Below are 13,019 nucleotides of genomic sequence, written 5' to 3'. Positions count from 1 at the left end.
TGTTAGATTTTAAACTGAAGTAACTGCTCCTCTTTGAATTCTGAATGCTTGTGCTTTGTCAATATGGGATCGCAACCATTATGATTTATAATATGTGTCAAAGTGGACTGAATACCAACAAGGAAGCTGGAATATATGGTCTACCTAACCGTGGTGCAAATACCACTAATCTTTTAAGGATCAGTTGCTATACTGTGGGGAGGAATCACAAGGTATGGTGACAGAACTCTTTTTTTTTTTTAATCACATATTCAGAAATAAGCAAGGTTGCCGTGCTTGTATGCCCAGGTGAAAAAACTGAGAATTCAATTTTTGTGCCTGTTACTGCCATTATTTAGTTCCTCTGAAGTCCACAGTTGCCTCTGCCTTTTTAGTCTATTGTTATCTTGCAAATTAATCTAATGCTACTCTTTTCTTTCTCTTCAAGGATGATTCCAGCCACAAATAAGGCTTTTGTGGTGAACAACCTGGTTTCTGGAACAGGCTATGATCTTTGTGTTCTGGCCTTGTGGGATGACACTGCCACAACGCTCACTGCTACCAACATAGTGGGCTGTGCCCAGTTCTACACCAAAGAGGACTATCCCCAGTGCCAGTCCATGCACAGCCAGTTTCTGGGTGGGACCATGATTTTAATAATTGGAGGCATCATTGTGGCAACTCTGCTGGTATTTATTGTCATACTCATGGTGCGGTACAAGGTTTGCAACAACACCTCTGGCAAGATGGCCAATGTTAGCAACGTCTATTCTCAAACCAATGGATCTCAACCTGTCCAGAATGGAGTCCTGCCACAAGTCAATCCCAAAGTTGTGGTAAGGAATGAACTCATGGAGTTTAACTGTGAGTCAGCACACAGCAGCATCTCTTCTTCCTCTAGCTCCATGAACAGCCGTGACTGTGATGGCTACAGCCTCCAAAGTGAGCAGGGCACATTGTCCAATAAATGGAGGCCCCCATCAAGATCAAAGCATCACAATATTGATCGGCTCATGGGAGCTTTCGCCTCTCTGGACCTGAAGTGTCAGAAAAAGGAGGAAACAATAGACTCAAGAACTTCCATAGTGGTCCGTCACTCAGACAAAGAACCACTTTTGGGTCAGCAGGAATCCAAATTTCGTAGCCTCCTCATGTTACCACTGGAGGGTAAAACTAAACGTAGCCATTCTTTTGACATGGGGGACTTTTCCACATCTCAGTGTTGCAACTACCCAAAAAAGATCACAAACATTTGGACAAAACGTAGTTTGTCAGTGAATGGTATGCTTTTACAGTACAATGACAGTGACCTGACAGAGTCAAAGGGAACTTATGGGAGCTCAGAGTGGGTCATGGAAAGCACAGTGTAAATAGAAGTTGCCCTCCATACCATTCTTAGTCCCACCAAACATAACCAAGTCCATGAGTTCAAAAGGCCATAAATGTGATAGAAGGAAAACAAAAAAACACACACACATTCAGCCACATATTGGTCAATAAATATTAACATAAAGAATTCAAGTGGAGTAAAAGAAGTTATGAAAAGTTTATAGGATGTGTGCATGTGTGTAAGGAGATGGTGATATGCCCTCAACATATTATTTATGTATGTGTGAATGTCTCAATGGATTCACTGGAAGTATTCAGTGCTATCCCAGTTTCCCAGTGAACTGTTTAACGAGATTGAAAGAGGATTAATACTGGTTAAGAAATGCCCATTCAACTCTTAGGAGAATTATTTTTTTCTTCATTTTCCCATTGTCTGAGAAGAACATTTCAGTGGACACAAAACTGGCAGGGGGATAACATTAGCTGTCACTACATAACCAGTATAGCTGGAGAAAGAGACCCTGAACACACAAACCACCTTTTAAGATTAAAAGCAACATTCTGAAAAGGTCTTGCTATTGTTTGGCTGAAGATTCTTTCCTCTCCAGGAACAATCCTAACCCTAACCCTACTAGTCCATACCCACTGCCTTTCTTTCCCTTGTTATAACTTTTTTAAACAATTTCCATAGCACTTTCCCAGGAGGAAAAATAAATAAATCTAATAATTGAGATGTTATCATTAATCCCTAATCTATTTTATTCATCACCAGATGGCCACAGGTTATTAACAATATAAGCAAGTTTAATGTCACAGATTGGAGGATGGAAGAGAGAAACTCAGTTTTCATAACCTGGGAAAGAGAGGAGAAAGACATTCTTGTTTCTGACCAAGGTTCCAAAATCAATGTTTAGTGAACAAACAAGAAAAATCAGACTCATAAACATTAAGGGAGGGGGGGGGAGGGGGCCCATAGCCCTCATACCACAAATTGGCATATCCTTATATATGTCAGAAGAAGGGCATGAAACCTGAAATCTCCAGGCACCACATGAAACTCAAAGTTTGATTATGGGGATATTCCTCATGAGCTCTGGAAAATGCAGTATTGATGAGGTGGGGCCCAGATTCAACCATGCTATATAGTCTCTCTTTGTCCCATATCATGCTCACATGCTTGTCTTTCCTGTCAAAACCCTTGCCCATTTGAGACTGCCCATTATGCCTTTTTAAGTGGTAATCAAATGCATTAATGGATCTGGAAGAGCTGTGAATGCACAAATCCTGCCCTCCCAAAGCACCACTCCATGGCAGAAGTGAAATGTTGGCCTTTATAGCCACAAGCTCAGTGGCCTATAATTCAGAATTGTTTTCTGTATTTATTCACTCCCAAAGATTTGTCCATTGGGGAGCTCTTTCTGAAATTGCACACTATTTTTTCAAAGGATCTGTGCAGAAAAGAATTGTAAAGGGCAAAGAGAACACTCACATACAATCTCTGTTTTTGTTTTGTTTTTAAGAAAAAGCTCAGCTCAGAGATATATTGTGACATGGCTATGTATTTGATCCTGTTATCCGTCATGTTTCCTATTTGAAGTTTTAGAAAATGGCATCCCTGTGATAAAAAATATTTTCTTTTCCCTTCCTCTTTTGCTACAAAATGTACAGTAAAAACAACTTATTGGGAAAAAAAACTGAACCTTTCTTTTATTCATTATTTCAATGGCCTGTTCTGAATGCTAGAATTGATATTTTTTCTTAGAAAAAACAAATGAGCCTTCAAATTGTACATTCTTTCAAGGGAATTCATTCCAGATCATGGAAGCAGATACTTTCTATCAGTTAAATACCTCTGGCTGTAAATAACTCACCAATACAGAAGTGAGGTTCCTCTAGCAAGAGTGGTGTGCATGTGTGTTACACTTTCCTTGAAACTGCCAATGTCCACATATATATATATATATATATATATATATATATAACACACATTCTCTCTGTCCGAAATGTTTTGCTACATGCCAGTATCTTCACTCCTACTGTTCATCAGTTCCTAACTGATATAACCCTCAGGCTGAGTTACAGAACCATACGAATCGGGCAAATTGTGAAAATCAAGGATCTTTGAGTGTTTTAAGGGAAGAAATGGTGCAATATTGAACATAAGAAAGTCTGAGGGCCCTCCTCGAGGATTCTGAAAAGTATCTCAGCTATGCAAACTCAATATTTTAAACAGTTTTCACAGTCTGTTGCCCTTTCAAGGCGGCAAGTTGTTAACTCCCAGAAGCCCCAACCTGCATGACCAAAGCTGGCTTGGAATGCTGGGAGCAACCATTTCAACACAGGGGGACACAGGGTTGGAAAGGCCAGTCCAGATTGTGTTAATTAGCAATATCTATTACATGAAGTCAACGTAGCACTTGATAGGCCTCAAGGCTCAGGCTAACATGTCTGGGTTGTAAAACTGCAGGCAGCCACTAGATGACAGCAAAGAGGTATCTGAGATGATTTCATGTGGGGTTTTGCAGCCCAGATTTGATATCCCTCATCAAAGCAACTATCTTTTGTATCACAATACCTTTAATGAGAAGACTTCTTAAAGTAGTAGCACTTTTTTTTTCCAGAGGCCTTCTGAAAAAAGGCTTCTTTAATGAATAGGAGAAAGATGCTGCACTTGCACTAGGACTGAAGGACTTCTTCTACATCCTCTTTGAAGCAGATGCAGCATTATCCATATATTCCAGATTACCTGGGCAGTGGACAATCAGTGCAAATGTTTGATGACCCAGATGGTGCAAAAGAATGATTCCTTTACACAGAAGGTAATATAAAATTGTGGCTTCCTCTTGAAAACACTTCACCAGAATCCCTTTCTGGGACAGCTGTATTATTTGAAACATGTTAAGTAAGAAATGTTCATGCATGAATCTTTAAAATCTGTTTCCCTTTTATTCCACCACTGCCTGTAATCAGTTTATCCACCCATTCAACTGTGCAACCACAGTCATAATACCACACAACTGGAAATTGCCCAAAAAGAGAATGTGGTTTTTCCAGCACACTAAATCTTGGAAACTAATGGTAATGCATATAATCAGATGTCAGTATTTGATTCAATGGCTCTCCTTCTTGTTTTCCTGGATATAATTTGGAATTGATTTGAAGTGGCAAGAAACAGTTCAGCTAGAACAATGGGAGGAAATGTATAGCCCTCAAAGTGACACCTGTTGTCAATTCCAGTGATCTCTAACTTCAGACCCTCCTGCTATGGCTGATAAAAGCTGGAGTTCAGTACCAATTGGGAAATGTTCCCCTTTCATGAATACTCATCATCTAACAAAAACTAGCATTCATATCCAAGCATTATTTTACCTCCCATCAACATCTTTTCTTTTTTCTTTTCTTTTCTTTTCATTTTTCCTCTTCTCTTCTCTTCTCTTCTCTTCTCTTCTCTTCTCTTCTCTTCTCTTCTCTTCTCTTCTCTTCTCTTCTCTTCTCTTCTCTTCTCTTCACTTCTCTTCTTCCCAGGAATATATACCTGTCCACAATACACCACCACAACAGGTACTAGAACTCTTAATTTTTTTTCAGATTAAGCAACCCTGAAGAAGGTGTGGTCTCCGAAAAGTATTTTATTTATTCATACACTCATCCAATTTGTATAGCCACCCACTCACCAGGCAATTCTGGGCAGCTAGTAAGGGTTAAAAACATGAATACATTGAAAATGATACAATAATAAAACATACTGCATTGCAGGCCAGTTGCACAGCACATAACCAGTCCAGTGCCTGGGGGAAGAATCAGGTCTTCCAGGGCCTTCTTAAAAGCTGGTAGTGTAGGGGCAACTAAATTTCAGCAGGGGGAAGTTCTTCCATAGGGCAGGTGCTCCAGCAGAGAAGGCATGCCTCCTGCATCCCATAAAATGACACTGATTAATTGATGAGCATGTCAACCCCGCTGGATTTTACAGGATGGGCAGAGATAAAGAGACAGATGGTCATGCAAATATCCAGGCCCTATGCCATGAAGGGCTTTATAGGTGACCACTTTCACCTTGAGTTGCATCCAGAAGCTCACTGGTAACCAGTGCAGTATGATATATAGACATACTGAGGTGCACCCATAAATACATATTTTATTGGATAAATGTCACAATGCACTTATTTTCATTCTTCTATCACCAGCATACACAGCAAATTGCTGAAACTGAATAAGAGCACAGATAAATCTGTAGGCCATCCATTTTTTTCCACTGCTGCAAAATCTGCTGCCCCACAGCATTGCAAATAGACACCTGATTCTCCTACTTGCTTATCTCTTCTGTACAGAAATAAACATCTGGCTTATTTTAAGTTTTCTCCTGGAAGAATTATTTTTCCCAAACTTAACCAAACTACATTTTTTGTAGTTTGACCAATGTTGCATTTATTAAAGGCTATTTCACAATTTTTGAAATAAGGATCTATGGAATTATGGGGAAATTACTATAAATAGCATTTCCATTGCATCCATTTTTATTAATGTAAGCAGTGGAGACTTTACTTGGTATAATTTGGTATACAGATTACCTCATTTTATGTTTTGTCCCTATTGTTTCTGATTATACACTATATTCTGGCAAAAAAACATGAGCAATTTGAAACTGCTTTTTTGCCATATGAATGTTTCAGCCCAAATTAAATACCGTGCATTTCCAAAACTCTTCCCCAACCTCAGCTATCACAGAGGGCCTTATTATATTACTCAGTATCAGATGCTCACTGTGTTGATGTTGTGCATCTTGCAAGTGTTGGCAAATGTGTGTGCACATCTGATGCCACTAAAAGCAGGCTCTCATATGAATCTCTTCATGTTTGCATCTGTTACTGAGTTGAAGAAGAAGCCATCACTGCTGTTTGTGCTAACATAACCTCAAATAGACTTCCTTGCAGCTGAGTTCACACAATTACAAGCATCAAAAAAGTCAAGTAATTATGTGCATGTGTAAACCAGCCCAAATTCACAGAAATAAACCTTATAATTTTAGTATTCATTGAAAAAAGAGTTTCCCATTTAATGGAATAGGAGTGGAAGATGAATGTATTTCAAAATTATAGTGAAAATGTCAAAACAGATCCAACTTTTGAATCATGTGATTGCCTTTGCAGTTTAAGACAGCAATGTTTGAATTCTCACCAAGCCAATGGTTAATTGTTAAAAATCTATGGTTGAATTTAACCCATCTTGAGTCACCAACAATACATCAACATCTGAATGTTTTCATTTTACTAGGAGTTTTTTATCCCCTTTACTTATTCACACCAAAGAACCTGTTCACACATTGTATTTTTAAATATTAAAAGATTTTTACTCAGAATTGTAAAGTGTGAATGTGACAACATGTCTTGAGAAACAGAACATCTACAGTTCCATTCATCAAGATGGAATTCAACATCTTGTTGTCAAACCTGAGTTTGTTCTTCTTTGTATTATGGGAACTTATCCACTGCTACAAATATGGAAAGAGATCTACATGAGTATGTGCATTTACAGATGAACATTTATACTTAAAGAGAGAAACAGGGAGATGGTTTAAACTGGATGGATGGTCCACCTAGCGCAGCATTCTCTACATAAAGCAGTGGCTCTCCAAACTTTTTGCTCTTAGAAAATATCACTGGTTGAACCTGAAAGCCTCTGAAAACATTGCCTGATGTGTGCTACGAATCTTCCCTTACCTCTATACAGGCCTAGTTATATGAAACATTTCAGGAGCGTTGCAATCAAAGCCAATAGGCTATGAAATTCTAATTTAGTAGTGTTTCTCCTACTTCTGATCATAATTTGACATAGAGTAGAACAAGAATCCAGTGTTGATTGCTAGCCAATATTATCATTCTAGCCCACATGTTCAAACATTTTTGTTGAGAGTGGCATAAATCTTTAACTCACCACCACATAAACCAAACATTTGAGTCCATCTTTCTTGGGAAGACGGAAGAAAAGAAAAATGCCATAAATCACACCTCACATTTATGACCTAGGAGCAAATCCCAAGAATTAGGTTCTCCAAGTCAACTTCCAAACTCCACTTCCAGCACCCAGTTGATATAACCAACTGATCTGCAAGTTATTGGTGGTTAATCTGTAGCACATCCCAACAAGTCTACAAACAATGGGTAGCAACTCTTAAACTGTATGACAAAGAGGATGATTCCTTTTCTTCCTGCTGTCCTACATGACAGACATAAAGAAAAGATTCTGATCCCCAGCTTGTAATAAATTATAGACCAATAGATTGGCTATAATTTCCCATTCTCAGCCATTTATGCTCTAGTCACCTTTTGATTGGATTATTGCAATGTGTTCTATATGGGGCTACTCTTGAAGAGCATTCAGAAACTGCCACTGGTTCAGAGTGAAGTCGTTCATGCAGTTTGGGGCACATTGTAGTACACCCATGTAACACCTTTGCTTCGCAAGCAGTATTGGCTCCGCTAAGATGCAAAACTAGGTACTGGCTGTCACTTACAAACCTTGCATGGCAGAGGCCTAGGCTATTTGTAGGGCCATCTGTCTCAGATTATCTCTGCCCATTGCACCAGATCATCCCATCTGTCATCTAAGGAGACCCAGGAGACATGCTTCCTCTGTGCAGCCCCTGTCCTATGTAACAACATCTCCCTTGAGGGTCAGATCTGTCTGCAAGGCCTTCAGTCCTGGATTTTCCTGCAGGCATAGGGGCCAAAATGCTACGAAAACTGATATGTATTGTGATGTAATGTGAAAAGATTTATTAGGAGCCTTGGTACATTTATTATTGTTCATTTACATTGTGTTATTTTATGTTGTATGTACTGTTAGCTGATCAGAGTCTGTAGACTGAGATGGGTGGCCATATAAATTCTTTAAATAAATAAATGCCAACCTATCAAAAGCTAATTATTGTATATACACATCTAAGATTGTGTGGTGGTGGTTTTAATCCTGTATCAGCTATTTCTTTTAAAGAAGAATTTAATTTGATGCCTGTTTTTAAACTTTGTTCTTTTCAACTTCCATGGAGTCAGTCCATTGTATTTGCTTTCTTCTGAATAATTGGTATTGTTTAAATTCATTTGGATTAACTGCACTTATGGAAAGTATCCATTTGCTGCTGTTTTTCTAAATTCTTTCCATGCCTCAGTATAGAAAATGATTCTCCCAAACAATCCTTTTTAACAGAAAGAAACCACTCTTTTCCACTGTCATTTATGTATTTTAAAAGCTACAAGCTTATAATTTATTAATAGCCTGAATTTTCTTAAGAGAAACAGCACTGGGATATTTTTACATTTGGCAGTTAATAGCTAACAAGGAGGAGGAGGGGAAGAAGAAGGCGGAGGAGCACAAGGATGAAAAACGTCCAAGTGGTATTAATTATGGTAGTAAACTATGCACTTCCTTATATCTAAATATTGGAAATGACAATTGAATGTATACCAAATGTATCTTAAAATTCATGTTTCCATATTCTATATACAGTCTCAGAAAAATACCTAATTATGGAGGATATATATTTTGTCATAAAAACTGAAGCTATGCTCTACAATAGTAATAGTAGTAATAATAGTATTAATAGTACTATGTGATGCAGTTTTGAGTTTGTCCATGCCTACAAGTATAAATGGGAGAGGAGAACTGGGGTGGGGGGCTTGTAAGATTGATCTTAGGCAAGAAAGAAAAAAGTGACGTAATTTTTTTGCTTTAGACGGCAACCACACACTATTGAGTGAACAAAGACTTCATTTCTACCACTATAACTGCAATAAATGTGATTAATGTGTGACTTTTCTTTTAACATAACTAGCATTTGTGTGAGAGGCCATAAGCAGACTATAGGGGAATTAATGGTTTTTATCCTTTCCTTTCTGCAGAAATTCCTATAAAAACCTTCCTTGAAGCCACAAGCATTTTAAATATATTGATAAAATAACATCCCATTTGGTTTGGCACTCACTTCACAAAACTAAGATATTACCAAATGAGGCTTTAGATCCATACTGATAGCATAATGATCTGCCTTATGATTAGTCAAGAGCCTCACTGAGCATCCTTCGCCATGCCAGATCACAGCTTCTCCCTGCTATGATGGCAGGAACAGAGAATTTCCAACTGCACACAATCTCATCAGTTCAGCTGGAGGACGCTGGGACCTTGATGTGATGGAAACCATCCAGTAACACTGTTGACTGATTGCAAGGAGCTCAGTTCATTTCCTGCATAGATCTGAAGCTATGTATGATAATGATCTAATAATGCTCAAAGAGAAAATCACACAGTGGAGGCAGATTCCATGCTTGAAGCCAGGAATGCCCCAAGAAGACCCACCATCTGAGATGAAAGAAAGACCCATGGCTTCTTCTGTCACTCCCTCACATACTCCTCCCTGCATAATCCCTCCATGCATCCCTTCCTTGCTAGTACTGTCACACTCCTTCAGCTACGCAACCTGGACAAGTAGACCTCACAGCCAACTTACCATGTTTCATTCCGAGGCCTCCTCAGAGCGATTCATCTAGGGCTATCTAGTGTTACAAGAAACAGCTTCTTGTGTATCTTAGGCAGAAAAAAATAGCTATACTACACAGCAAATAAAAGAGGCAATGAAAAGTGTCCCTTATGATTAGATTATAGAACTGTTATGATTTCACTGGTTATATTCCTGCAGTAACATTGGTTGCAGCCTCCTCCAACTTGATGCCTTCCAGATGTGTTGCAATTATACTTCACAAAATTCCCAGCCAGCAAGGTAATAACCAAATACTGGTTGGGAGAGGCTGCTATATAATATTTTAAAAACACACCCAAACTTCCAAGTCTGTACAGGAAGACAGAGAAGGTATGCTCAGAATGGAAGGCAAGTTTTTCAGGACTTGCAGGTCAAACAATATTCCCTGCTCATTTTGCACAAACACAATCTGTTAGCAATATGACATCACATATTAGCTCAGCTCATCATAACTTAGCTCTAGGGCATCCCAGCTGTTCAACTTGCCCAGCAACCTACTCAAGGATGTGTGCAATGGGGAAAAGCTAGTAAAAGAAACAGGTATGATATGACCTTCCAGTAGTAATGTATGGCTGTGAGAGCTGGACCATAAAGAAGGCTGAGCGCCGAAGAATTGATGCCTTTGAACTGTGGTGCTGGGAAAGACTCTTAAGAGTCCCCTGGACTGCTAGGAGGTCAAACCAGTCAATCCTAAAGGAAATCAACCCTGATTGCTCATTGGAAGGATTGATATTGAAGCTCAAGCTCAGATACTTTGGTCACCTAATGCGAAGAGAGGACTCTTTGGAAAAGACCCTGATGCTGGGAAAGACTGAAGGCAAAAGGAGAAGAGGACGGCAGAGGATGAGATGGTTAGATAGCATCACTGAAGCAATGAGCATGAAACTGAGCAAACTCAGGGAGGCAGTGAAGGACAGGAAGGCCTGGCGCAATATGGTTCATGGGGTCACGAAGAGTCAGACACGACTTAACGACTGAACAACAACAACAATGATATGACCTGCACTATTACTGGGTTTGGTTGACTATTAATGCGAAACCAAATCATTTCTCAGAAGACATTGTGCTTAGGACATTTCTGAGGTTTTTCTTTTTCTTACTCCATCTCACAAAGGCCGCATTATTCCTTCAGTGGCAACCATCCGCTAAATCAGAGTATAGTGAACAACTGTGGACAGATAATCAACACATTGATGAATACTGACTCTTGTGGTTGCAGCAAGGGAAAAATATCAACAACAACGTACTTAGGAAAACTACTACACACAGTGAGCCTAGAACCTACTGGGGAACATCAGCTAGCAAATAAAGTATGACTGGACTTTGAAAGACCAGACATACACTTGCACTGACATTGGCTTTCATAAGACATGTGTGTTGTGGTTGGTTTGCAAAGTTAGTACATTCAACCCTGACATACTTGTGGCTTTTGTTAACTTGATTACCATCCTTGGGATCTCCTATGTTGATCCATTTACTGGATTTTACTTTATTGTGTTTTCAACACAATTCTTAGGAAGTTCAAAGGCATGGCTTAAATTATAACAATTTACCAATGCCTTAAGTAACCAACCAACCAACCAACCAAGGCCAAAGAAGTTCAAAGCGCTAGATAGATACAGGACTATGGCTATGCAATGCTTCAGAAATAATTCAGAAAAGGACCACATGGTGTGGGACAGCACAAATATAACTTCTTTAAAGCGGTTGCATCTTTTCTTATGATGCTGCTTTCTACAGCTTCCATGTGATCTTGGAAAAACATGTGGCTGCTTTAAAGAGCTGCAGATAGGTGCTACCTTTGTGCTCCCATGTGCTTCAAAGTACTTTATTAAGACTGTCCTCATATGTACAAGAGCATCAGATTCAAAAGCCAGTCCTTCTTAGGCAAGACGTTCTTTACTCAACCTCCAGAGGTCACTAGTTAGCTGATCAAGTGACCCTTCCGAAGCATGGAGGACATTCCCCAGTTTTACACGGGTAGTTCTTATCTGAATCTATGAAGATGTTAAACTTTGCTAGGGCTAATACATTATTTAGCCTGAATTGTGCTTCCCATGTTTGTCTGTAAAATCTCACAGTTGATTTCAGTGACCAATTGTTTCAATTAGAAGCATATGAATTATTTAGAGCAACTAAATTATGAAATAACTGGATTTTGTTTAAAAATATAATTGTACTAACCTATCCCAATCTGCAGGAGTTGATTTATTCTCTGTGATTCTCTGTGGTTCTTACTACCAGTGCCTGCCAACCACAGCTTGTGAACAATGTTTTTGATGATGGGGGATTTGCCATTTGCTTATTCCTAATTAGACTCTTTGAAAAACTCAGTTGGGTACTATATGATAAAAAATAAGGTGCCATTAAACCAATGTGCTAAATAGCCACTATGATTGTATATTTTCAAGGAAGGAAGGAAGGAAGGAAGGAAGGAAGGAAGGAAGGAAGGGAGGGAGGGAGGGAGGGAGGGAGGGAGGGAGGGAGGGAGGAAGGAAGGACGGTTCAATCCTTGCCCTTAAGTTATATATTTATAAGTTATAAAATGTGACAGTTTGATTATATCTGGTTCTTAAACAGTTTATCTCTTGTTAAAGCTTTATAAGTTGCCTGAATAAACCGTTCTGCATCTCATTTTAGCCAGGTGCTAGAGCTCATTCACTTGAAGCCATATTCCTGCAGTTTCCTGACAATACTAACTCCCCAAAGCTGGTGGCTGGCATCACAAACTCAGAGACACACTGCGACTAGCCAACTGGTGAACAGCCCAGCTGGTGGAGGGACCACTCTTGTGACAACATTCTGGACTGGCTTTAGTGGCTAGCAACCTGAACTGCCAAATAACATGGATCCAGAGGGAGAAACATGTTGGCTGACTGAAATAAGAAATATGTTAAATGTTAATGTTAAAAAGATGGGTTGAAAGAGGAAGCTAAAGAAGGCATCATACCAAAAGTCTGCCATGGTATCTGAAAGTGATAGATATTAAAGCTGGACAACATGCAGAGCACAACACAGAAGGTTAAATCACTGAACAGCCTTCTTTTTCTTGTGCATAACTTCCAGAAGTCACAAACGGATGAGGAATAAATATAAATTAAGTCTGATAACCAACTTAATATTTACCTTATCTCTTTCACCTCCCTAAATTCCAGAGGATTCCCTCTCCCCACCCATTTGA

At 39.2% G+C, this 13,019-nt stretch overlaps 1 protein-coding gene across 1 annotated transcript in view; it reads left to right on the top strand.

The window, feature by feature from the left end:
* The window catches only part of LRFN2 (leucine rich repeat and fibronectin type III domain containing 2), an 81,483-nt gene extending 79,927 nt beyond the window's left edge, over positions 1-1,556 (top strand). Inside the window, exon 2 of the mRNA XM_088151312.1 lies at positions 428-1,556. Within this exon, the coding sequence (XP_088007438.1) occupies positions 428-1,349 (922 nt within the window). The 3' untranslated portion in view covers positions 1,350-1,556. The remainder of the gene's footprint in view (positions 1-427) is intronic.
* The last annotated feature ends 11,463 nt before the right edge of the window (positions 1,557-13,019 follow it).

Source organism: Python bivittatus, unplaced genomic scaffold (genome assembly GCF_059951505.1).
Source record: "Python bivittatus isolate LINGU-HERP-01145 unplaced genomic scaffold, Pbiv_v1 ctg000020_np1212, whole genome shotgun sequence".
Classification (NCBI taxonomy): Eukaryota; Metazoa; Chordata; class Lepidosauria; order Squamata; family Pythonidae; genus Python; species Python bivittatus.
The sequence above is the reverse complement of the archived record's forward strand: the minus strand, read 5'-3'. Positions and strand labels throughout refer to the sequence as shown.